This window comes from Tripterygium wilfordii, chromosome 7, assembly GCF_013401445.1.
Source record: "Tripterygium wilfordii isolate XIE 37 chromosome 7, ASM1340144v1, whole genome shotgun sequence".
Taxonomy (NCBI): domain Eukaryota; kingdom Viridiplantae; phylum Streptophyta; class Magnoliopsida; order Celastrales; family Celastraceae; genus Tripterygium; species Tripterygium wilfordii.
This window is the reverse complement of record NC_052238.1, coordinates 1,372,787-1,396,034: the sequence shown is the minus strand read 5'-3', so window position 1 is coordinate 1,396,034 and position 23,248 is coordinate 1,372,787. Positions and strand designations below refer to the sequence as shown.

The window sequence follows — 23,248 nt, the reverse complement described above, 5'->3', positions numbered from 1 at the left end:
GCCATGGTGGATTTATAGCTTGCAGGTAGCTTAGTGTGTGCTTTTCCCTTGTAGTACTGTTGGATTGGCAAAGAAATTAACCAATCGATCTGGCAAAAAGCATGAGGCAAGCCTCCTTATTGTGGCTGCGGTATTTTTAGAAACCAAGAGAACAGCACGACAAAGAAAAGCTTTAGGCTCACATAGACTTCCTAGAGCTCAATACCAAAACATATTTCCAAGAGATAGTACCTTTTTTTCAATAATCCCCTCCTCCCAAAGATATTATAGCTTGATACACATCTTTTATGTTTATATTTGAAACAGTAAGTCATTTTATTGTCAATATATAATTTAGTAATTAGAATTGCATTGACAGCTCCTTTTCATTACTGTTAGAATATCATTGATACTCCCTCTTCACTGACGTGAACTTGCACTTCCTTTGGTTGTCAAAACTCAAAATTGATAAATCCTCTCATTTCATTGGTTTGCTGACCTATGTTTTAACTTTTTAGGAAATTCCTTATTAGTCGTTACTTTATGGCCTCCAGGGACTGGGTTTCCCTGGTCATGTGATATATGAAAACAACTATTGATACCATTTTCTAAATGAAATACGAACAGCGAAAGATGGAAGCAATTCATACAATGAAGGGGTCGCTCCTTTATATTTTCAACTGCTGCACCAGTCCCCGTCGCTGCTGCTGCCGATGGTAATCCATGGAACTCTCTCTCTCCCTTGTGATTTAAGAACGCGCAGAACGGTGTTGCTCAGAGTTTTTGGGGTTTAGAATAAATATTCACTACCCAGCCACTGATCCCTTATGGCAACCACTATTTTAAATGGAAGTTGATGACTTGACGTCGATCCTTGGTCGAAAACAAAGGCCATTTATCTATATTAGGCGAGCTATGTATCATCTTTATTACATGTAATTACTAATTAATTGTTTCTTTAATGAAATATTAGGTCATATGATGCCTTCTCCAATGGGTTTTACAGATTTACGTTTGTAGGATAGAACAAGTGAAGCGACATGTCTTTGAAGAGTAAGATATCGAATGTTATTCAATGATTGGTACTTAATTGACATTCGGTTTTATCACAAAGATTTGAACTGTCAATCAAATTTTTTTGTGTGATTTTTGTCTGGGTCATTGGGTTACAAGACAATATAATCAATCATTTTCAATCTAGTCCATTTCACCCAAATCTTGTTTTTTAAAATTTAGACTAAATATCACTATACCCATGTAGTCATGTACTACTAGCATATTATAACAAGGACGCACCAAATTATTTTAATTATTCAACTGAAGGTGAAGATAGTTTCAACCTTAGAGATTTTTAATGATATGGAGAATACAATAATATATCAATGAAGGACAAATAAGTTGAGAACAGAGCGGCCCAAATAGATAGGCCCACCAAAAGATGATGCACAAATTTCAGAAAAAAATGTCTTGTTTCACACCCTTCTCGGTTTCTGGTGTGAAATTAACTGGAAATAATGTTGAAATTGGTTACTGAATACCGACGACTCTCCTTGGTTTCATAAGAATCGTCAATGACCGTCTCTATCTTCAGCTTCCAAGTCTAGATTTCTAACTCTTCTCCCAATATATATTATTGTATTGTAGCAACAGCAGCGATGTTTGAATATATCAATGAACATTCTGTCACGCCCAAATCTTACCTTAGATTTTGTCTGCTAAGAGAACAAAATCCGTACTGAGATCTCTAATCCATTATGGTATAATTATAACAATATACTAACCACCCCAATTTTATATTCTGAGAAATCTACATGAAAATAAGAAAGCAATCATGATAGAATATCTTGAAAACGCCACACCCATTCCAACAAACAAACACAGGTCCTGCAACAATCTTCTTTCAACATGTTCAGAGAGTTCAGACTGCAAAAACCATGAAATAGCACTCTCAATCCTTCACTATTTTTCTCCAAAACAGAAACAAATCGAGGGTTTTTCATTAGTTTATAAACCAATAAAGGAAACTTGAACCCAAAAAAAGAAAAGAAACAATTTGAAACATAGTTGATTCAAGTGGAATCAGATTCTCCACTAACACAATACTCATCAAGAGATTAAAAACTGAGAGTTTTAATTAAGTCTACATTAAGGGGCTGTTAATTAATCCATGCCAAGTTGAAGTACCAAGTCCATTCCAGCTCTCTCTTCCTGAATCAAGATCACCATTAATGTTATTGTTGTTAGCTTCATTGAGCTGCCATGGGAACCCCCACAAGACCCTACTGCTGTCACTTTCTCTTCCATTGCAGAGCTCTTGCTTCATTGTCACTGCTGGTGTTGTTGCTCCACTACTCATGTCTTCATAAGGCAAACTACCCATTTCACCACTAACTCCTCCACAATTATTATCCACCTCTCCCAAGCTTCCATTCCCAAACCCATAATAAAAATTCTGAAAATTGTTCTGGGTGTCAAGAAATCCACTCCTAAGTGCATCAAGAAATGCTGGTGTCGAAGCAGAATTGTGAATGCTAGTTGGGTTTCCCACAACATGATCAATTGGGTTTCCAATTAGAGAAAGACCAGTTTCATCAAACCCACTTGACTGCTTTTGGAGCCTAGCAAATGCGAGAGTTAGGTCATTGTGGTCATATCTCAGTGGGAATGTGGTGAGTGGGTTATTGGGATTGGTTGTGATGAGTGGTTGATCTTGAGATTTCTTTGATGATGAAGATGATGATCTCTTGTTCTTCCTGCACCCTCCACCCACTGGAACATTTCTCAGCGTTCCTCCTTTAGTCCAGTACCTTCTGCATGACTTGCAAAAGTACCTTGGTTGAGAGAGGCTGTAGTTGTTGTAGTAACAGAACTTGGTGTTGGTAGAATCACATCTTGGACATTTGAGTGCTTGTTCTGGTTGTGGTCTTGGCTTTCTCTCTTGCTGTGTTTTTGAGCAAACCAACATGTTTTCCAGTGAATTGGCCTGCATTTCCTGAATTGAACAACAAAGTTGATATTAGAAGAAAATTAATTGCAGCAAATTAAATCAATAATTCACAATTTGCACATGCCCACATAAGAAAACTCTATAACCAAAGGATTTAGGGTTGAAGTCACCTAATTTTTCAAGGTTTTGCTTTCTCAGATAGGATTAAACCTCAAAAACACTTAGAATTTTGCAAACAACCGCAATCAAATAGCCTAAATCTGCGGCATATACCCATGAAGGAACACAAAACAATGCCCTAATTCGACTCCCTTATCCTTGAAACCCAAAACACAAAAACTAATCCCATCAACTGAACACCACACAAAAAGTACGTACTGTAAAGCAAACCATCTTGTCTTTAAAATCACAGCCGTTTGGATTGGACCCAGAACCCAACAATGAAAGGGAAAATGAAATTAAAGAAAAGAAAGTAAAGTGAACAAACAAGGAACAAAAAACATGTCGTTAGTGAAAAATTAAACTTCAAATTAACTTATCTATGTGAACCCACCTGGTGTTGTCCACTAGGATCCATTACATACAATATCAAAAGCTATAACACTTCTATTGATCAGTTGAGAGAGTTTTGTTTTTGTTTGGGAGAGAGAGGGGAGAGGGAGAGATTGCTAGGCAGTAGTCATGCAAAGTGAAGAAACAAAGCTCCCACCCAACGACATATATAAAGCAATCCCAAGAGAGAGAGAAGGTAATGATGACTTCCCGTACGAGACGATCGAGATTTATTGTGTATGTATATGTATATGTATATATATATGTATATGTATATGTATGCATGTTAGTTTAAGCTAGGATTGCACGCAGAGGAAGTAATTGCTCTTGAAAAGGAAATTCGAGTAAGTTATAAAACACAACTGACTCGATTATCATTATTCATTCATATATATTGAGAGCCAGCCAAAGACAACAACGACCACCGTCCCCCACAATAAGAGAGTTTTTGTGGGTCCCACGCCCGCGTGGATTCAACTATTGGGGTGGACCCTCACCACCTTCTCCCTCCCTGTATAATATTATATTATATTCATCGCCAATTCCTCTGCGACTAATCTCTTTCTCAATCTCTCTTTCTTACATCATCAATATATATAAAACACAAACCTCGTGTTCCGGGAAAACAACAAAAGGCCGTCACAGATACATACATACATACATAAATCCATACACACACACACATACACATATATATAATATTTATTCATGTATATGTGTGGGAAACGGAGATTTGGTCTTTGAACAACTGCGTATGGAGTCATGTAAAGATACAGGCATGGTGCGAGTGCTTTAAGATTGTCAGTGGTGTGGCCCAGGTTATGATTTGATTGGGCTTCGTAATTTTGTTGAGTTTTGTCATGTTTTGGAATTGGGGTGATGTGGAGTCGTATAGTGATGTGTGTTGGGGACAGGCAAGGGAACACCGGTGACAGTGACAGAGGATCTTCATCTTCCATAGCCCACCATGGAATTTGCTTTGGCTGTCAATTTTTTTTTTTCGACTAGTCACACTCATCTTCAAAGTTCATATGTCACAACCACCACCACCACCAGCATTCTTCTATGCTCATTTTGCTTCCAATTAGGTATATATATCAGTATTGATTGTTATTTCATCATCATAAAAACAAAGTATTATTGCCAACACCTAACACATAATTAATAAAAAGAAACATGGTTTTAGGCACATTAGCATATAAGATTTTGTAATGACGTCTATATCATTATTAGACCTTATAAAGCAATATGAATGATTGGGATCGAATCATCGAAATCTACCTTATGCGGACCTAGAAATTAGAAAACAATTTGCAATTCACATGCAATCCACTCATTACAAATTATATATAATCAGCCAATAATCAAATGAAGATATTCGCAAATGGCTAGCTTTTTTTCATTCTTGTGACCATCCCCATTCCGGGACCAAGATTCTTGGAGTAGTATCGGGAAAATCAATGTTCACCAACCAAAATTCTAAACTGTCATCATCTGTCAGAAAGTAAGAAAACAAAAACAAAAACAGATGCCATTAATTGTTGTTTCTTGTGGATCCTATGATATGTTTTTTGCTTTGCCTCCACATTGTTTCAAAAAATAAGGAAAGAAAAAAAAAACCAAAGAAATCATGCAATTATTAGGTTAGAATTTGATGATCAAAATAATCAGTACAAGTACTTTTTTTGGTACCCACATACACTGTGGTGGGGTCATGCAGCATATCATAATCCATAAGGATCGGTCAAGTATGTTGACTGGTCAAAATGATCAGTCAAAGAAAACACAGCAAGACACTGAAATAATAAGAGAGAAAAAAAAGTAAAAGTAGACATATAGAAACCTGTGCCCGCGTAACATATGGGGTATCATCTCTTGTGAAGAAAGGAATATGTGATTCTCAATCTGGTGGGGTCCATACGTGAAGGAGATTACTTAATATATTTTACGTTTGCAAAACCTGCTGGTTCTAGCCAGAGCTGTAACAAAGACATGCATGCATGCTTGTAATAGCCAGGTCCCGGTTAATATCATCATGAGTTTACACTTAGTCTTTGACTTGTATTAAATTATTGTAATTATTAATGTAATTAATTATTTTTGACCAATAAAAAAGACAAAAATTCACAAACAAAGTCTGAACGTTCGATGGATATAGTCTAAAAAGCGGGACGAGGAAATGAGGAGTATGGCGAGTAAAAGACGAAGCTACGGCAACTACTCGGCAAGCAAGAAAACAAGTAGGGACACCGATCAGTGAAAGGACGGTGGGATGTGGGACCCAAGTGGAGATACCCAGATGTCTGACCGAACACGTGGCACTCGCGAATGCGGCTACGAGACGAATATTTCAGTTTACGAGGAAGAGAAGCAATAACACCAAGAAAACAATATATAGAGTAAGTGGCCCCACTGTCTCGATCCTTATCAGGGTGGACACTGGGCCCCATCATTCCTTCTCCTCCCTCGTCAAGCAAAGTATAATCCTTCATTGTTTTATTCTATTTTTCAATGAATTGTTGTTCATTATGTCAAGTGCGATTGTGTGAACGTTTTCAAAAAAAAAAATTATTCTTTGTAAAAACTAGATCGATTATCTAAAATTGAATTTGACCCGAATTCTATCCTAAACTAGTTTGTCACGCGTGTGAGTCAATATGATTATTTGTGACACGTGGGACAAATGATGGAGGTCACGCGAGGCACGACTAAGGTGCACAAATACAACACACATACATACGTCAGTGTCATGGCTGAGGTTTGGTAACGGATTTAGTTTTGTCCTGCATGCGGATAAGGACAGACGACAAACAACGGCGGAGGCGTAATCAAATCAAATATCCGTTATTCATTGGTATTGGTATTAGTCCAATTGGCTCTTGTTTGGTAACGTATGAAAGATCTCACAACGTGATCAATGCATATCTCCACACTGTACTTACAACTTCCAAGACAACAATAATTATGTTATTAAATAGATAAATAAATATATATTCTTATTATTATTTTAGTGCTTATTTTGTTCGTTTTATATATATGTTGAGGACTGTTAAAACTTAAAACTTTAAAGTTGAAGGCCAGTCCTCAACTGTGTGAGCGAAATTGAGGTAATTTATAATGGGCTGGGCCTCAGTTTTTACTGCCTTGGACATTGTTTCTCAATTGTGGGCTTTACATTCATGGATAATCATGTTAGGCCGTCCCCACAAAGTGAGGTCACTCGGTCACTGTTAAGGGTATGGGCCTCAAGTTTCACGGCTTACTTATTGAAATATTCATACTCGGCGCTTGTAGATTGTGGGCTTCACTTTCATGAATAATCATTTTTGGGTTGTCTCCATTTATTAATATATATATATATTTTTAAATCCCCATTATTAATATTCAGGTTCAATACTATTTGGATGATCAATTTGGACAAAAAGGTTCCGGTTTATTTTGCTTTTGATTAAGCTAGACCAGACAGATAACTTATTTTGTCTCATAAGGTATGATTTCTTAGGCTGTTTTTCAAAATTTTCTTTTCCTAATTGTGATCCTTTTTTCATAAGGTATGGTTTCTAGATTTTTCATTTTTCAATGTCAATGGTGAAGTGATTGGTCAGAAAACATGCAGGACTAGTTTTAGTTTTATAGATAAAGGTTACTTCCCTATAGAAAAGGTAGATGGTAAGAAAACAAAACTATAATAACGCTTCTTAGGATATGTTATAGAGAGAAATCAGATGCTCCCCCAGGTAATGTTTTCTCGTGCCATTATGTAGAAATCAAATATAGGCAAAGTTTGATATTTACTTTCACCTTTTCACACATCTTTTGTGCTGAATTTTCTAAATAAGTTTTCAGGATCAAGGTTTTATGAATTATCTTACACACTCTCAAGTCTCAACAAGCAATTCATTTACTAGTTTTTAATTACCACTTAATTATAAGGTTATATATTTTTCTCTTTCTTAGTAACCACTTGATTATAAGATTTAAGATCCTCGTAGTACTGATCAATCCATTGTTTAATTATTTGGAATTCTTCTTTTCTCATGGCTACCAACCAATCAGGATCAGTATCTTTAATAGGGAGAAGGTCTTGGCAATGGGTCCCTGCAATGACAGAGTTGAGATTTCCAATGAGCAACGGCAGGGTTAAATGAAACACAATAATAATAAATTAAAAACAAATTACATTAAAATTTGAGTCAAATATCAAGCTACGTACAATAGACACTGAAGAAAAAGATCTGGCGTAACATGATATTTTGTAAAATTACCATAGTCTGCCTTCACAACACGAATTGTATCCGAAATATCTTTTAACACCCTACAATAATAATATAAGAATTGCATATTAAATTTGATAATCTACGTATACACATACATTAAATATAAATTAAGCTATATGTATTTTTTTTGTATGGAAATAAAGGCACAGAAGAAGAAGTCGCATGCTTACCCGCCGGCACTAAAAGGGTCTTTCAACCCATTGGAGAAAATGATGTTGCTGCCAAATCTTTTGAGAATCAATTTTATATCCTGACTCAAAAATAAAGACAATAATAATTGCGTAATGTATGATTCAATCAATGCCATAAAGAAAATAAGTGATTTATTATTGAAAGAAAAACTCACGTGACCCCCGTAATAGGTAGTGACCCAACGTGGCCGAGCTCCCACACCATACCTTCGTTTGCACATATTAATAAAATTATTTTCATTGTAAGGGGCAGCCTCAAACATGGTTTCATCTCCATAGCCTCGAGGCATCACCACTTCACTACATCTCTGAAAAGATAGATACACCAATATTAATTACTACCAAGATCCACATCAACATAACAGACCATGATATTTAGGCGGATCTAATGTGGGCTTACCCCTAATACAATTTCTTGATATAATATCGGAGCTAGGTTGGGGAGGTGTATTTGGTTTCCAACAAGAGGTGCGTGAAAAAAAAAAATGTGAGGCCTCCCACTTCTGAGTACACAAACATGATCATGACAAGTGTATCATCATATCTGAGCACGCAAATGTACGTGACAAGTGGATGAACACCTTTGAGCATGTGTTCGTGTCACAAGTTGGATATGAATTTAGGGGACTCGTGTGGGGGAGTGTTGGAGAATGCACACCCCAAGTCCCACATGGAAAAATAGGTGTACGTAGCTTTATAACCAAGTTGGATGAACCCAACTCACAAGCTATCACTTTTGAGTAGAAGTACCACCCATCCACTTATATCCAGAAATCATAATTTAGGGTCATGTAACTCGGACTCACCCCGATGCAATTTCTTAATAAGCTTCAGCGACAACTGAATTACCTGCCAGTTCCACGCCTTGGATGAATAAGAATCACTTTGCGGCAACTGATTTACCTGCCAGTTCCATGCCTTGGATGAATAAGAATCACTTTGGGGTGGATTCACGTAGCATTTTGCTTCCCCTGATACAGCAACAACTGTTGCATATATTTTGTCAAGAATATCATCTTTCGTAGGAGTTTCATCAATTTTTTGACAAATCATTTTCACACGTGGCCAGCTATCTTTAGCAGCATTGGTGTACACTATCGATAAGTAACTCTTGAGCTCAGAAGAATGTCTCAAGTCTCTGCAATATTGATGAAACTTGAACTCTCAATTAAAATATCTTTGGCTTTATAAGTCAAAAGAAAGTGATACCTAGATCATGCTGTTACCTGCAAGTCTTGAATCTCTTGCTAAGAAGTGATAGACCATTGGGTGTAGCAGCAATTTCATTAATTTTGGACCAAGATTGTTTTATGGTCTCATAACAATCTCTACTAACCTCCTGTATGTATATCTATACAATCTCATGAGTCATGACATACATTCTTTAATACATAATTTTTTTTTTAGAAATTTAGGATAATATAATACAATTAAACTTGTTTAATTAATTACCTTGAAATCATTCGATACCACCAAAGCAAATGCGTTTTGTGGTGTTATATCATCAAAGTAGAGAATTGGAGCTGAGGAAGCTAGAGCTCCAAGAGCTATATGGGGATATTTTAACCGGAACCATGAAGCCAGCACTAGGAAGAACCAAAGAAACACACAAGAGTTAGTATATTTAATTTCTTTGTGCAATAAAAGAAACATAGATATAAAAAAAAAGAAAACTATACAATTACTTGCTTCCACCATATGATGCCCCGAAAACTATAATAGGAGATTTTTTAGCATGGTACGTTTTCTTTATATGAATGAGAATTTCTGCATAATCTGCTAAAGCTTGTGCAGAGTTTAAATATCCAAGAGTAGTTGCGTCTCTGAAAGCTATTTGTTTTGATCCAAATGGAATTGATTCCCCATAGTATCGATACTAATGGAAAATAACAAATTCAAAATAAAGAATTTATTAGTTACAACTACAAACGTGTTAAGGGCTTGGTTTGGTAAACAATTTGAAAAGTTAACATATATGCTGTCTAAAATATGATAACATTTGAATGGATGCTCGAAATATATATAAGAATTCCTTACCTCTATGTACACTTGAAAAGCTTCAAAATTCATAGCATGATTAGTCAGCAACCCAATACTCGAATCTAATGAGTCTTCTTCGCCAAGATATGCTAAAACTGGTGCATCTGCATCCTTCCAGTACTCTTTATTAACCACATATCTCTGTCGAAATTTGCGATAGCTTCCAGGTTTATAGTTGAAGTGATCAAGTGTTTGGCCATAATGAAATATATCAAACCCCTCTGAGAGGGCTTTAGACTCAATTTCACCATTTCTAAAAGGTCTTTCTTTTAGCTTCCTTGTGTGGAGAGGTGCTGCAAAGACACTGCTTAAGAACGCAACTGCAAAGGTCAATAGAAGCCATTGACAAGAAGATCGTGGGATTTTCATTTCGGAAATTGTGAACAGATTTATTGGGTGATTGAAATTGTACCAGTTATACATTTTTCTTTATAAAGTTAGTTTCTTAGGAGATGTCGCTACAAAGCCCCCTATCCACCAGCTAATGAAGTTGTTATTTTTTCAACTTGGAAATTCCATCTGGTTTGACGCCATCGCTCCTTTTGTCGACGAATGCGAAGCCTAATCCAAGTAGGAATAAATTGGGTACCTCCTTTGTTCATATTACGTTGTCCGGTTGTCCTAATGTAGGCAATAAATTCTGTTCGGCAAACACATTATTTTGAATTTTTGATGTTTCTTTTTTGGAATATGGTATGATTTTCAGGAGGAATTTTTAATGGTTGTTATTACGCATTGCAGGTGGAAAAATCAATAAACGTTATCAATTAGATTTTCAACAAAATAAAGTGCTAAAAATGTATCATGATTCCATGATTTTTATGACATTGAATCGGCAGCTATTAGAGTGTGCATTAGAATCCATAGTCTCGTGTAATGGACCGCAAACTACTTATGCCAAGTAAATATATGGTAGTCTAATGTACGGGCTCAATAGCAATCAAACTCACAACATAATTACATGTATTAAAAAATCAGATTCACCGACTCACCAACAAATGTTCTAATATTTGGATCCGTCCACCAGAGAGTGAAAGATTTTATGCGTGGTTGAAACGTACCTTCGACAGATTCTAAGCAACGGTGTTTCCAGCTGTTCTGACCAGTCCTATTTTTTGTGGTTGCCCTTGCAACTTCCCCCGATCTAGTCACTTGGCACATCGTTCTATTAATTAGTATTACCGATCAGTGTTTCAAATCCTTTCCATGACTTTATTTCTGCCTTTGTTGTGCGCTTCATTTCTTCAGTCCTTTTTTTTTTTGTCGATATTGATTTACTGCTATATAGAAATGAGTAATACAATAAGATTTTGCGACAACTAAAGATGCAATGCTTTATACAACGGCGTATATTATTCTACATTTGATAGCAATAAATCTGTAAAAGGAAAATTAATGGAAATTTGAAAATTGTAGTTGGGGAGGGAGACTCTCGTTACATTATAAGTACAGGCCTTTACAGGCCCAAGACTCAAGAGTGCATAATACTTGAGTGGGGGGGCATACATCCGCCGGGCCAGGCCAGGTCGGTATACGCCATCACACTCACAGCACGAGATCTGTTGCCAGTTGGAAAGTGCTGGGCCAGATCCAGCCCATTTTAGTATAGATAGCCAAAAGCCCCAACTCATAAAGGCATTGCCTATCGATCGCCTGGCCGTTATCCCCAAATATTCCCGCTTATCGATGACTTTCAAAATCCACTAGCCGACTCAAAACCACAACGTTCCAATCTTCCGATCTATCCAGAGAGATCGATAGAGTAATGGACAGAGATTTATCTTTGATGGAGATCTCCGTCGAGGATGACTCATTGCTTCAGCAGATTCAAAACGAAGACGTTTCCGGCTGTTCCAACAAGTCCGATTTCTCTTGCTCGCCTCTCCAACTTCCCCGATCTAGTCACTTCGCACATCGTTCTTTTGCCTCCTCACTAGGTCCGTGTTTCGGACTTTTTTGATGTTTCTCTTGTCTATTCTAATTTCTTTCCTAGGGTTTTTTTTTTTCCTTTTCTTTTCTTGTTTTGCTCTTGATTTGGATTTTGTTCGGTTCATGCTTTCGCGAGGCACCTCTGGTTTGCATGATTTGGAACCATTCAGAGATTGACTCTTTCGATTAACGTGATTTAGTTGTCTTTGCTTTTAGTGGCTGTTGCAATTGGTTTGTGTTTGGCTTTTAATTCACCAGTTTCGATTTTTTTTTTTTTTTGAGTATGAATATTTTCATTCGGTCTTCAGTCGTTCCCCGAAATTGCTAGTTCCATAACTTATTTTTGTCTCATAAGGTATAATCTATTAGGCTGTTTTTCACAATTTTCTTTTCCTGATTGTGATCCTTTTTTCATAAGGTAGGGTTTCTAGTTTTTTCAAATTCAATGGTGAAGTAATTAGTCAGAAAACATACAGGACTAGTTTTAATTTTTTAGATAAAAGTTATTTCCTTATCTAAAAGGGAGATAGCGAATAAAACTATCATAATACTTCTTAGTACATGTTATGGTATTACATTTGAAAGTAAATGTTTATGTATGAATAAATTGCCCATTATATAGGAGAGGGTGGGAAAGTCAATAAGGACATGGCGACACCTTGCTCATCAGTGCATAGTAATTGTGCTAACAAAGAGAATACAAATTTTAACAAACAAGAAGTTTCAAAACTCAATGTGGATCGGCTGCAAATGAAGAGAAAGAAAAAAGGGGCAGGATACAATCTGCGAAAAAGTTTAGCATGGGATAGAGCTTTTTTCACTGAAGAAGGTAGTTTCTCATTCCTCATCCTGATGCTGTTCGATTCTTTGTTAGAGTTTGTCTCTCTTTTATATTCTGGACAAAAATTTAGTTCTGTAGTTTAAACCTTCAATAGATTAATTTACTTGTTGGATTTTGACCAGGTGTTTTGGATCCACTAGAATTATCAAGCATTAGTGGGAACTATAATAATACTGATCGAGAAAAGTTATCTGTTATCCATGAAGAAGGGAGAGAATCATTGTCTGGCACTAGAGAAGGTGCTAGAAATTCAGCAGATTTGCAGGTTCTTGAAGAAAATTTATTTAAGGCATTACCATCAAGTGCTGCAACAGAGGAGAGGCATGCTGGTGATACCTTATCACAGAAATATTATTCACCATCTAGAAATCATGCTGGCTCATCTAATGCGGTTAGTTCTTCTCAAGTATGGACTTAATTATTACATGTTTTTTTGTATTATCATTTCTATTGCAACATTGGCTCCTCCAATTCTGAACATATTCTTTTTTGGTTGAGAGTGGTGCCAAAAATAAAGCTTACTTAGTTTCACTTTATTGAATACAAGCTCTTCAGGCCAAGCAAAAGGTGCTTCCGATCCATGGTGTCAACAGAAGTGGATCTAAGCGGAGCGGTTGCCCAAGACCTTTGACTTCAACTTCATATCCTTTTTATTTGGCTTTCATATCACCAGACGTCTAATGTCTTCTGTATGTTTTTCATGTGCTTGTAACTTTGAATTTATAGTTTTGTCCTTAATTTCTTTTCAATCTGAAAAGGCCTTCAATTATGGACGTGGCAAAAACTGCAAAGCCAGTTCCTGATGCACTTTCTAGAACTGTCAGGAGTAACTTAGAGAAAAATCAGATTCCTCGCCCAGGTAATGTTTTCTCATGCCTTTATGTAGTGTAGACATTGAATGTAGGCAAAGTTTGATATTTACTTTCAACTTTTCACATATCTTTCTAAATAATTTTTCGGGATCAAGGTTCTATGACCTATCAACCGTGTTATCTTTTTTCATGTCTAATGGTCTCACGTATTCCATTTATCATTTAAATAAACATGGAGATGATGATACCTGTACTATGTTGGTATTTTTTCAAAACAGCAATCAATGTTCAGAAGAACATCGGAACAAAGGTTTCCACAGCCAATGCTAGGAGTGCTCGTAATGAAACAAAATCTGGCAAATCTTCAGCAGCAAATTCTTTTATTCAACAGTCTAGAAAAAATGTGGTAAGAAAGTGAATTTTTGTTTTTTACGTATTGCAGGCAATAATGTCTATTGCAAAACATGGCTGACACGTTTATGCTCAATCCTTCATCAACTGTGATAAGCATGCTTTCTATTGACTGCCCAGGTGAATTCCACATCAACAAATTCACAGCCTCGAAGAGCCGCCAAAGAAAACATTTCCTCACAGGGAGTCCCCAGTGCAATGCGCCAAGCTTGTGGCCAAGCTTCAAATGGCTGTCTGGACGGTGCCATCAGAGTGGGCGTTTCTCTACCTCAAATTTCTTCCAGTATCTGTGGGAAAATGCCATGTGTACAAGCCCAAACAATGAAACCATCTGGTTTGCGGATGCCATCACCATCACTGGGATTCTTTGGTCAGGTATCTTTGCTCAAACAAGATCCAACAGCTTTTATGTGTCTGCGATGAATAATTTTTGAGTATTTCATTCATAATAATTTAATGCAGTCAAAAGCTCCTGCTTCGCATAATTTGTTACCAAGTACTCTCCGCAGTCTTCCGAAGTCTAATATTCCCAATGTGGCAAAAGGTGGCCCTCTGAAGCCTACTTGTGAGAGGTCCCCAAGCAGACCTGCGATACTGAGAGAAGTGGCACATGACGTGACCACTGGAATTACAGCTGCCAAATGCTCAAGTGCAGGACAGTTTGCTTCTTCTAGTGTAAACCATACTTCACATGAAAAGACGGAATCCAACTTGCCAACCAGTAATAATCGAAATGTGGAAGATAGGAAATCTCCACTACATCAGGGACCTCATAAACACTTAAAAGAAGAGGATGGGGACAAGAGGGTCCCTGAGGTTTGTGATGATTTTTCTGGAGTGCATAATGCCAACGAACAACATGGGGAACTTACTGAGTTGTTGAAGCCTGACGTCTTTGAAGCTCAGCTGATTTCACATGAGAAGCATCAGATAAACACTGAGATTGGATCATCCACAGAATTCAAGAAAATAGATTGTGAAAATAGGGCAGATGCATGTTTAAAAGCCCAAGTCAGCACTGAAAGTGAATTGGAAATGTGTCATGGATTGTCTAGGAAAGAAGGTGCCGCTAGAGTAGATAGCAGAAAGTTGGATGCAGAAGATGCTCATTTGCACTCCCTCAGGGGTAGTCTATTGGTTGAAAGTGGCAAAGATATCCTAAGAAGTTTAAATGGGGATAACGAAAAGTTTATGGTTGTTGATGATCTAAACAGACAATGTGAACAATCAAAGCTTCCCAGCTTTTCCCATCAAGAATCTATTTTGGAAAACATTCTGAGACCAGAAAAAAGTGATGCTTGTGGAAGTGAATTGAAATCTTCTCCTCTTTGTTTGATACCATCAGCCGTGACAGATTATGGTTCTAACACAGAGGACATCGCACAATGCCTTCACATGGAGGATAAACTGTCAAGTCCTTTAATAAATGAGTCAGCAATTGAAAATTGTAACTCCACCGGTCCACAGTCACTTGACATAGAGCTTCAAGGGACTGAAGATTTGGAAAGGATTGAGAATGTCAAAAGAGAAGATGCAAGAAGTGCTTGTAAAGATGAGGTCACCATTGTTTCCCCAACCAATAGAGATGTAGCTGGAAGTGATTTGGATAAACAACATTGGTCACCCAACTTTGGCCCTGCTGTGGTGCAAGCTGAAGTTGGTGCACTTGAGATAAGTGATATTATTGCACATGAACGCTTAGAAGGAAAAAATCACCGTATTTCATTAAGAAATCACAATGACATTTATGATTTACAATCCAGAGATGATGTTAACCACAATCAGCAGTCTACTTTAATGGGGCATTATGATTGGTCCAGCACTACAAGAGATCGCATTGTTCTGCCTTTTGAGCAAGCTATGTCGATAAAGCCTTGGTCTCATGAAGATGATAAAGTATCTAACAATGAGAATCACTGGCGAGGTTCTTATGAAGGATTGATGTTTGATAAGAGCAGATTATCCGAAGAGTCTCCAAAATTTAATAGAGGGAATAGTGCTGATGTCATTCCTGAAACTAAATGTTCCAATGGAAATGGGTTTGAAGGTGCCGATCATCTTTCGCACTACATACATGCAGAGAAAGAGACTACAGAAGTTGAAAGTTTTATAAATGTAATTGAGAAATCACCAATGGAACCAGCTAAATCGCTAGCCTTTGAAGGCTGTACATCATCTGTCGGTTGCAGAGATAACCCCAATACTTCTAAGTGCTTTGTGATTATTAACGATGTTAGTGAACAAAGAGAAGATCCCAGGCTTCCAGATCCCAGCCCTGATGCTGCACAAGTTTCCCTGAGTCTCAGCAGGTTACATTCAGATGATAAGTTCTTTTTTGCGGGCAAAAGTTCTTCTCAAGAATCACCTGAGAGGAATGAACTAGGAGTTGCTTCTCATGCTGCTTCTGAACTATGGGATGCTTGCGCTAAATTAAAATTTCCAGATGTTTGTGCCAGAGTAGTACCAACAATTCTTGATGGTGCTGTTGATGATAAGGCTGACCGCCCACAACCTGAGAATGATGCAAGGCTGGTTTCTACAGAAACTAACCTAAACGGTGGTTTTGATCTGTTTTTGAATATAAGTGAAGACCAAACTTCAGAGGCTGTAGGCACTTGTCCTAAGCCAATTCGTTGTTCAAGTGAGGATTTAGTGTTATCGAGGAAAATTAACCAGAGACAATCAAGTGGAAGTATCCCTCAGGATATTGAAGTCACATTAGTGGAGAGTAGAATTTTCCCACAAGTCGGAACTAATGTTGTTGAAAAGAGGAGTTATGATGGATGTCAACCACAGCATGAGTTGGAAGATGCCCCATGCTCAGTTGAAGATGATGGCGCACCAGTGTTGCTGTAAGTATGCCTAGATGGCTAAAGTTCTATGTGGGTACAATTAAACTATTAAAGATATCTGATGTAAGCTTGTGTTTTTCATTTTTTTTGTGGCAGGAAAGAGTCTGATAATGAAAAGAAGACTGATGTTCTTCTAATGAAGCCTCCACCCGATGCTGTTCCTTTTTCAGATGAATGGTTAGCTGCATTTGAAGCAGCTGGAGAGGTAAACTTTTATCACTTGCACTCAATACTATGCAAAACAAAATAAGAAAGCTGCATTGCATCTAATGATCAGTTTTCAGTTCATGAGTGGTGGCATAAACACTTTCAGTTGGTCACCTGTCTTGTATGGTACTTCACTCTTGAATGATTAATGCGGCTATGCGCGCTTTTGAGGCTCCCTATAATCAAAGTGCTAAAAAAAGATTGGGATGGTCAACGTTTTATCTTTTTAATCTCTGTAGCGAAGGGGGTAGTGGTATGAGAGCCACATACACCCCCTATTGATTTGCAACATATACCTACAATCTGGCTTGCCTAAGTTTCCTCAATCAAGTGAAGCTATATCAATTTTTTCATTGTGAGGCTGCTTTGGAGGCGTCTAGTTAATTTCAGCTTTGAAAAATTTTAGTCATCTAAGGCAAATTTTTCTGCAGGAAATTTTTACTATGAAAAGTGGAGCTGTACAGAATTCTCCCCCGGACAAGCCTTTACCCGAGCCTGGTCCATGGTCCCCGGTATGCTCTTACTTTTTTGTTTTTTTTTGTATAGCGGTATGCTCTTGCTTCCTAGATAGACTACTGATGAGATTAAATTATGAAACCGATCATGTGCTGATCAACAAATCCCCAATCATTTGGAATACCTGTAAAGCTTTCTCGCAAAGTTTTGAAGTGATTTATATGGATTATCATTTATTAACTACAATATACTTTTGTCTGATATGTGATGCTTTCAATGATTTTCAGGTGAGGCGGAAAAATCAAGAGGTCGGACCATTTGACTGTACAAAATACACCAACACGAATGTTTCGCCTTAATAGTCCCAATTGAGATTTGTGATCAAGGTTAGTCAAATCTCTCTCTAACAAGGTTACTGATCTAATATTACCGAGCTTCTAGCAAAAATAATTGCCTCAAAATTGACTTGCTCAGAAATGCATTCTCGAAATTCCTGTTCTGCCTTTAAGTTTATGGAGAAACTAGAAGTATTTTTATTATGGACTTGTAGTAGTAAATTGTTCTTAATTCCTCGCCAATGTTGGGGAATTGATCAAACGTAGTAAGATCATCACTATGGTTCAGTGGTGGTGTGTTCCTCATTCCTCATCATGGTTGGATTCTCTAAAGTAATACTATAACGATATAATACTTTATTCATTTTAAAAATAAATAAATAAAAACTTTACCTCGCGACTACTCCCTTCCGACTACTGGGCCAGTGGCAAGCGGCAACATAGTAAGCTGAAGAGGGCCCATCCATCCACTATGTGGCCCAACTGGAAGGCCCAAAATTTTGGGCCATATCAATATATCATAATTACGTAAATTTAGACTCCCTCTCAAATACTTGCAAGTAGCAAAGGAGGCCCAAATTCTTCAACCAAATGGCCCAACAGAAAGGCCCTCATATTTGGGCCACCAACTGACGCCATTCAGAGAGCCATAGGGCCCAAAGATGAAGAAAAGATGGGCGGGCCCAAATACCTCAACGAAACGGGCCAACTGAAAGGACCTCATATTTGGGCCGCACATTGACGCCAATTCAGACGACAACGCGGCCCAATTGACGGCCGAACAGAGCATCCATCCAAAATGCTACTATGTAAGATATCTTCCCAACGTTGTCCTGCAACCAAGTTTGCTGACTACCATGACTGAGTAAATTCTCTAGAAGAAAATGAAAATTGTTACTGTGCTCATTCATTGAAGTATTGAACAATTCTCAGTTTACTAACAGAAACCATCAGTTTACAGCTGCGGCCACATCCGGCCACATCAATTGCAGACTACCAGTGAGCATGACAGAGGTCTAGCCACCATAACCAAAAGTAGACACCCACTACTGGCTATAACCAAGTCCAGCGTATCAATAATTATGATCAATCAGAGTCTGAAAACCATTGCGGTCATGTTATATAAATATAAATAAAAGACCACGAGGAATATTGTAATGGAAACCATTAGATCCACTGTAGAAGGATATATTATAACATCCAGAAAAAATTTTAAATTAACAGACATTTAAAATAATAGACATTATGAAAGAGTATACTAGGAGAGAAGTCTCAAGAAGATGAAGGTCTTGTTTGGCTAGCTAAGGACTGTCCCCATAGGAATTAATTTGGAGATCTTATACAGTTGATGGTCCTGGCAGCACGGTTAGGAACGAACAATCGAAATTACCCATTAAGAAAATTGACCTACTCCCAATTTTCCCAATGTAATCAAACAACAGTTACGACTGAGAGACTAGTAAAACAATGACCATAGCAAAGCATCAAAATTGTACTTGTATCATGCATATTCTGGATTGATTCTCAATGCCTCCTTGTATATCATGTCCTTCATCTGCTCTTCTCCCAAGGTTTGGTTCTCAAAATCGAAGGAGAATGGCTCAAGGCAGACAGGTTCATCGTCTACATCATGTAGTCTTGAAAGATATGGATGAGCTAGCGCTTCTTCAACTGCCAACAGATAATTTACTTTTATAAGAACTCAGGAAGGATAGGAAGTCGTAATTAAGGCATCAATCACGACTTTCATTTTGAGGCATATCATGGTAAATCAGCTCCAACAAAACTTGAGAAAATGCGATGCAGAAAAAACATATTCAAATGTTCTCTGATCTTTGGTGACAATCATCAGTCCTCTGTTTAAGTACATAGGGAAGCATCACATGGGTGATAGGACAACTCACGTAGTTGGGCAGAGTAAATGGGTATTTTTGTTAGTAAAACAATAGTAATATTTTACATGTATCATTATCTAAACTTGTGTTTACGTCGGGATGAACCTAACAGGAAAGTGATAAGGGAAAAAAAAACTCGGATTGTTAGCATATAAAATATTGTATGCAGATTCCCTGTGCGGCTACAAATTTTTTTTTCCATTTCTGAGTCGGCTACCAAGTACCAGACACAGCTCAAATGAAATTTTTTTCACCTGACCATCAGGTAAAATCACACTGCAACAGACGTACTTAAGCTTAAATTAATTTGTAAAGCATACAAATGAACCAAGATGCAGTGATAACTTTCAATTTCATAGTGAAATAACTGGCATAGGATATTTAACTTACCAGTAATCCTTTTAGTAGGATCGAATGTCAACATTCTATCAACAAGGTCAATAGCCAATGGATTAACATGTTGGAAAACCTTGTGTAAGGGCTGTCGAGGATGTGGATTGAATTGGCGAATGTAGTTTCTTGCTTCCTCGTTCCGAACAAATTCAAGGTCAGATTCGGTTGGTGTGCCAAGAAGCTATAAACATAAAAGACTGAGTAAGAAACTTCTGCTACATCAGATTGAGCCATTGAGGAATGTGAAAAACTATACAAAAATCACTGGCATGGATGTTAGTAGAGCTTTATCAAATAGATGAACAAGTGAAATAGTGTTGCAGCTCAAAAATTATACTACAATATGTAAGACAATACTACAGCCTTAAACGTTAAAGAATCTTAAAGAGCTGAAGGCACTCTTTTCTGTTAATATTTGGCATATATAGTCCACTTGAAGTTCAAAATAAGGCCACCTAAAACTTGAACCCCGCTTTAATTTGCTTAAACTTCATCTTACCTCGGTCAGTAAGCGCATCTGGTGCATATGATCTTTCCCTGGAAACAACGGCTTTCTGTTCATAAGTTCCATAAAGATGCAACCTGCAGACCACACATCTATTGCAGCAGTATACTCCGAAGAGTTGAGCAACAGCTCAGGTGCTCTATACCATCTTGTGACAACATATTCAGTCATGAAATCATATTCAGAAGTGTGCCGAGCTAGGCCAAAATCACAAATCTTCAAATCACAATTTGCATTCAGCAAAAGATTGCTGGGTTTTAAATCTCTATGAATAACACTTGCTGAGTGTATATATTTCAGTCCTCGAAGAAGCTGATACAGAAAGTACTGCAAAAGATATATAAAGATCAAGATCATAATCTATTTCATATATTTGACTGTTCAATGATGAGGGGATTAAAAACTCCAAAGCAAACTGCAATACCTGACAATGTTCCTCTGATAAACCCTGATTGGATTGAATTATTTGGTGAAGATCAGTATCCATGAGTTCCATGGCAATATAGACATCAGTAAATTCTTTCCTCAAAGGTGGAGGAATCACATCACGTATAGATATAACCTGTTTTACATAACATTCCAAGTTTTAAAAAAAGTTGAATGACAGAACTTGCATGAGCATGATCATGCATCTGATGTTTGTAGGAGTTATCAAATGCAGGATTAGTCTCAACAAAGGTCATTCTCTGGTCCATTTCAAGAAATTACAGTTCCTATCACAACAATCCAAGCCAACTGATTAAAGGTAGCAAGCAAGAGGGAGATAGACAAAAGAATGAAACGTCACACAGTGGACCCTCTCTCTCCACGGCCTACACTCTCAGTAGGAATATACGCAGCCATAACCTTGCCCTACAAAGTAGCAGATCTTGGATTTTGAAACCGTGTTTTTAAAATCATACGAAGAGCCCACAGATTGCTTGTTCATCCACAGGAAAACTATGAGTACAACAGAGAAATCAGCTACGTAAAGCCTATTGAGTTCCAAATGAGGAAAAAGCCTGATCCAACTTTGTCACGAGGCCACATTTCAACTTTCCAAAATTAGATGATAATCACTATTGGTAAGAGTGCAACTGTGAAAGTAAAGACAATTGCAAGGTTATCTACATCATTTAGAGTCCATGATTGCACAAATTAAAGGTTCCGTGCGTAACCAACAACGAATAGGTAACCTAACACTCACATTTTCGTGATCAAAATGTAGAAGAAGCTTAATCTCGCGAAGCGTCCGCTTAGCATCCATGTGATTATCGAAAGCGTTCGCTATCCTCTTAACCGCTACCATCTCCTGCGTCTCCGTGTTCGTCAACGAGCTTCAAAAATCCACACAAACATCAATTTCAACAAAAACCACCAACGGTTCGCAATCGCTTTTTACCTACACATACATACTTAAGAAATTGCATATCTAAACCTAAACATACCAGACGATACCGTAGGCGCCGCGACCTATTGGCATGATCGGAGGCCTATACTTGGCTGTGACCTCAAATAGATTCCCAAATATGTTGTACTGAATGAACTGACCGCCGTGAGTCGGAACCGCCGGGAAATCAGGAAATTGCCCGCCAGCGTTACCGTGACCCGTGCCCGTCATTTCTACTCCAACCTACAGAATCTCCGTCCCTCTCTCTCTCTCTCTCTCTCTGTGCTATATGTACACAGAGTGTGTGTGCTTCCTCTCTCTAGCTTACGTGATTTGGTTGTAACTTGTGCAGATGAAGAGTGTGAGGTTGAAGGCTTTTATAAATAAGGAGGAGAGGAGACTTTTCTATGAACTCTCTTAATTCAACTTAGTTGTTGTGATTTGTATTCCACCACCTCGTTAGTGACTCAGTGAGAACTCGCCTTCTTCGTGGAGGATGGGAGGAAGGAGAAGAGAAAACGCGCGAGGGCCGTGACTGTGGGACACGAGGACGCGTTAACGTATAAAGATTTTTGGAGGGCTGAGATAGAAGCCGCCTCGAATTGACGGTCTATATTTGTTAATCAACTGCCATCATTGATTATTTATTTATTTATTTATACTATTATGAGAGAGAGAGGAATTATTTGGGTTATTTAAATCTCGGTTGACTAAAAATAAATGACAATAATACATCATTATTTTATAATCCAAAAATTCTAAAGCCTATGTGACCTTCAATAACCTTCTATTAAAAACACATATCTACAGTCATTTTATATTCAACATTACACATTAAATAGATATTTTTTTTTGTCTCAAGTATTATCCATAAATAAAAATATTTGTTTAGTATGTTGTTTTTTAAACGTTTTATGTTTTTTTTTATTTTTCATAAAACTTCAAATAATTCGAAAAATCCATTTAGTGGCCCATTTTAAAAAGTACGAAAAAATCAGTTAAAAATAGAAAACGAAAAATCTTCCGCTTTCTAAAAATATAAAAACAAGAAACAAACCTTACCCATTTTGGGCAATCAATCGTCAATCTTGATCATGGGGTACATTATGTGAAAAAGATGAGTCCGCTTGTCAACAAATACTGATGTCGCATTCTATTTTGTAATGGAAATAAATATGAATTAGTCAAACTCGTGATTGTATATCTTACTTCCATTTCCCCTGTAATGTCAATTACTTGATAATGATAAATCATTCA

The 23,248-nt window shown here is 37.5% G+C and overlaps 4 protein-coding genes across 5 annotated transcripts; 1 reads left to right on the top strand and 3 right to left on the bottom strand.

Moving 5' to 3' along the window:
- Positions 1-1,856: 1,856 nt before the first annotated feature.
- On the bottom strand, positions 1,857-3,758 carry LOC120001247 (dof zinc finger protein DOF2.1-like). The gene is made up of 2 exons (XM_038849472.1): positions 3,480-3,758; positions 1,857-2,971 (listed from the first exon to the last, which is right to left on the bottom strand). Exons 1-2 carry the CDS (start codon positions 3,501-3,503, stop codon positions 2,120-2,122), a joined length of 876 nt encoding a protein of 291 aa, XP_038705400.1. The 5' UTR covers positions 3,504-3,758; the 3' UTR covers positions 1,857-2,119.
- Positions 3,759-7,412: 3,654 nt separating this feature from the next.
- On the bottom strand, positions 7,413-10,355 carry LOC120002022 (lysosomal Pro-X carboxypeptidase-like). Its single transcript, XM_038850570.1, has 9 exons — positions 9,984-10,355; positions 9,636-9,822; positions 9,399-9,532; positions 9,173-9,285; positions 8,796-9,084; positions 8,102-8,254; positions 7,926-8,005; positions 7,744-7,793; positions 7,413-7,576 (listed from the first exon to the last, which is right to left on the bottom strand). Exons 1-9 carry the CDS (start codon positions 10,353-10,355, stop codon positions 7,413-7,415), a joined length of 1,542 nt encoding a protein of 513 aa, XP_038706498.1.
- A 1,304-nt stretch (positions 10,356-11,659) lies between these two features.
- On the top strand, positions 11,660-18,135 carry LOC120002020. Of its 2 annotated transcripts, XM_038850566.1 has the most exons (11): positions 11,660-11,923; positions 12,538-12,744; positions 12,879-13,147; positions 13,312-13,397; positions 13,506-13,615; positions 13,847-13,974; positions 14,100-14,354; positions 14,442-16,831; positions 16,928-17,036; positions 17,470-17,550; positions 17,782-18,135. In XM_038850566.1, exons 1-11 carry the CDS (start codon positions 11,752-11,754, stop codon positions 17,851-17,853), a joined length of 3,879 nt encoding a protein of 1,292 aa, XP_038706494.1. In that variant the 5' UTR covers positions 11,660-11,751; the 3' UTR covers positions 17,854-18,135. The 2 variants fall into 2 exon arrangements, with proteins under 2 accessions (XP_038706494.1, XP_038706496.1); XM_038850568.1 differs by lacking the exons at positions 11,660-11,923; positions 12,538-12,744 and having other exon boundaries at positions 13,120-13,147; positions 13,304-13,397.
- An 844-nt stretch (positions 18,136-18,979) lies between these two features.
- On the bottom strand, positions 18,980-22,513 carry LOC120002021 (mitogen-activated protein kinase 3-like). The gene is made up of 6 exons (XM_038850569.1): positions 22,050-22,513; positions 21,809-21,938; positions 21,047-21,184; positions 20,617-20,949; positions 20,115-20,298; positions 18,980-19,500 (listed from the first exon to the last, which is right to left on the bottom strand). The coding sequence occupies exons 1-6, from the start codon at positions 22,220-22,222 to the stop codon at positions 19,331-19,333; spliced, it is 1,128 nt and encodes a 375-aa protein (XP_038706497.1). The 5' UTR covers positions 22,223-22,513; the 3' UTR covers positions 18,980-19,330.
- Positions 22,514-23,248: the final 735 nt, after the last annotated feature.

Bases quoted from the DNA above. Each gene is read 5' to 3' on its own strand.
- LOC120001247 (XM_038849472.1), bottom strand. From the start codon at position 3,503: ATGGATCCTAGTGGACAACACCAG. The intron at 2,972-3,479 runs GTGGGTTCACAT...TGTTCAATTCAG, and splicing joins ATCCTAGTGGACAACACCAG to GAAATGCAGGCCAATTCACT.
- LOC120002022 (XM_038850570.1), bottom strand. From the start codon at position 10,355: ATGAAAATCCCACGATCTTCTTGTCAATGGCTTCTATTGACCTTTGCA. The intron at 9,823-9,983 runs GTAAGGAATTCT...ATTTTCCATTAG, and splicing joins CTTTTCAAGTGTACATAGAG to TATCGATACTATGGGGAATC. The intron at 9,533-9,635 runs GCAAGTAATTGT...GGTTCTTCCTAG, and splicing joins CGGGGCATCATATGGTGGAA to TGCTGGCTTCATGGTTCCGG.
- LOC120002020 (XM_038850566.1), top strand. From the start codon at position 11,752: ATGGACAGAGATTTATCTTTGATGGAGATCTCCGTCGAGGATGACTCA. The intron at 11,924-12,537 runs GTCCGTGTTTCG...CCCATTATATAG, and splicing joins TTCTTTTGCCTCCTCACTAG to GAGAGGGTGGGAAAGTCAAT. The intron at 12,745-12,878 runs GTAGTTTCTCAT...GATTTTGACCAG, and splicing joins AGCTTTTTTCACTGAAGAAG to GTGTTTTGGATCCACTAGAA.
- LOC120002021 (XM_038850569.1), bottom strand. From the start codon at position 22,222: ATGACGGGCACGGGTCACGGTAACGCTGGCGGGCAATTTCCTGATTTC. The intron at 21,939-22,049 runs GTATGTTTAGGT...GGATTTTTGAAG, and splicing joins GGCGCCTACGGTATCGTCTG to CTCGTTGACGAACACGGAGA. The intron at 21,185-21,808 runs GTGAGTGTTAGG...TATGTAAAACAG, and splicing joins TACATTTTGATCACGAAAAT to GTTATATCTATACGTGATGT.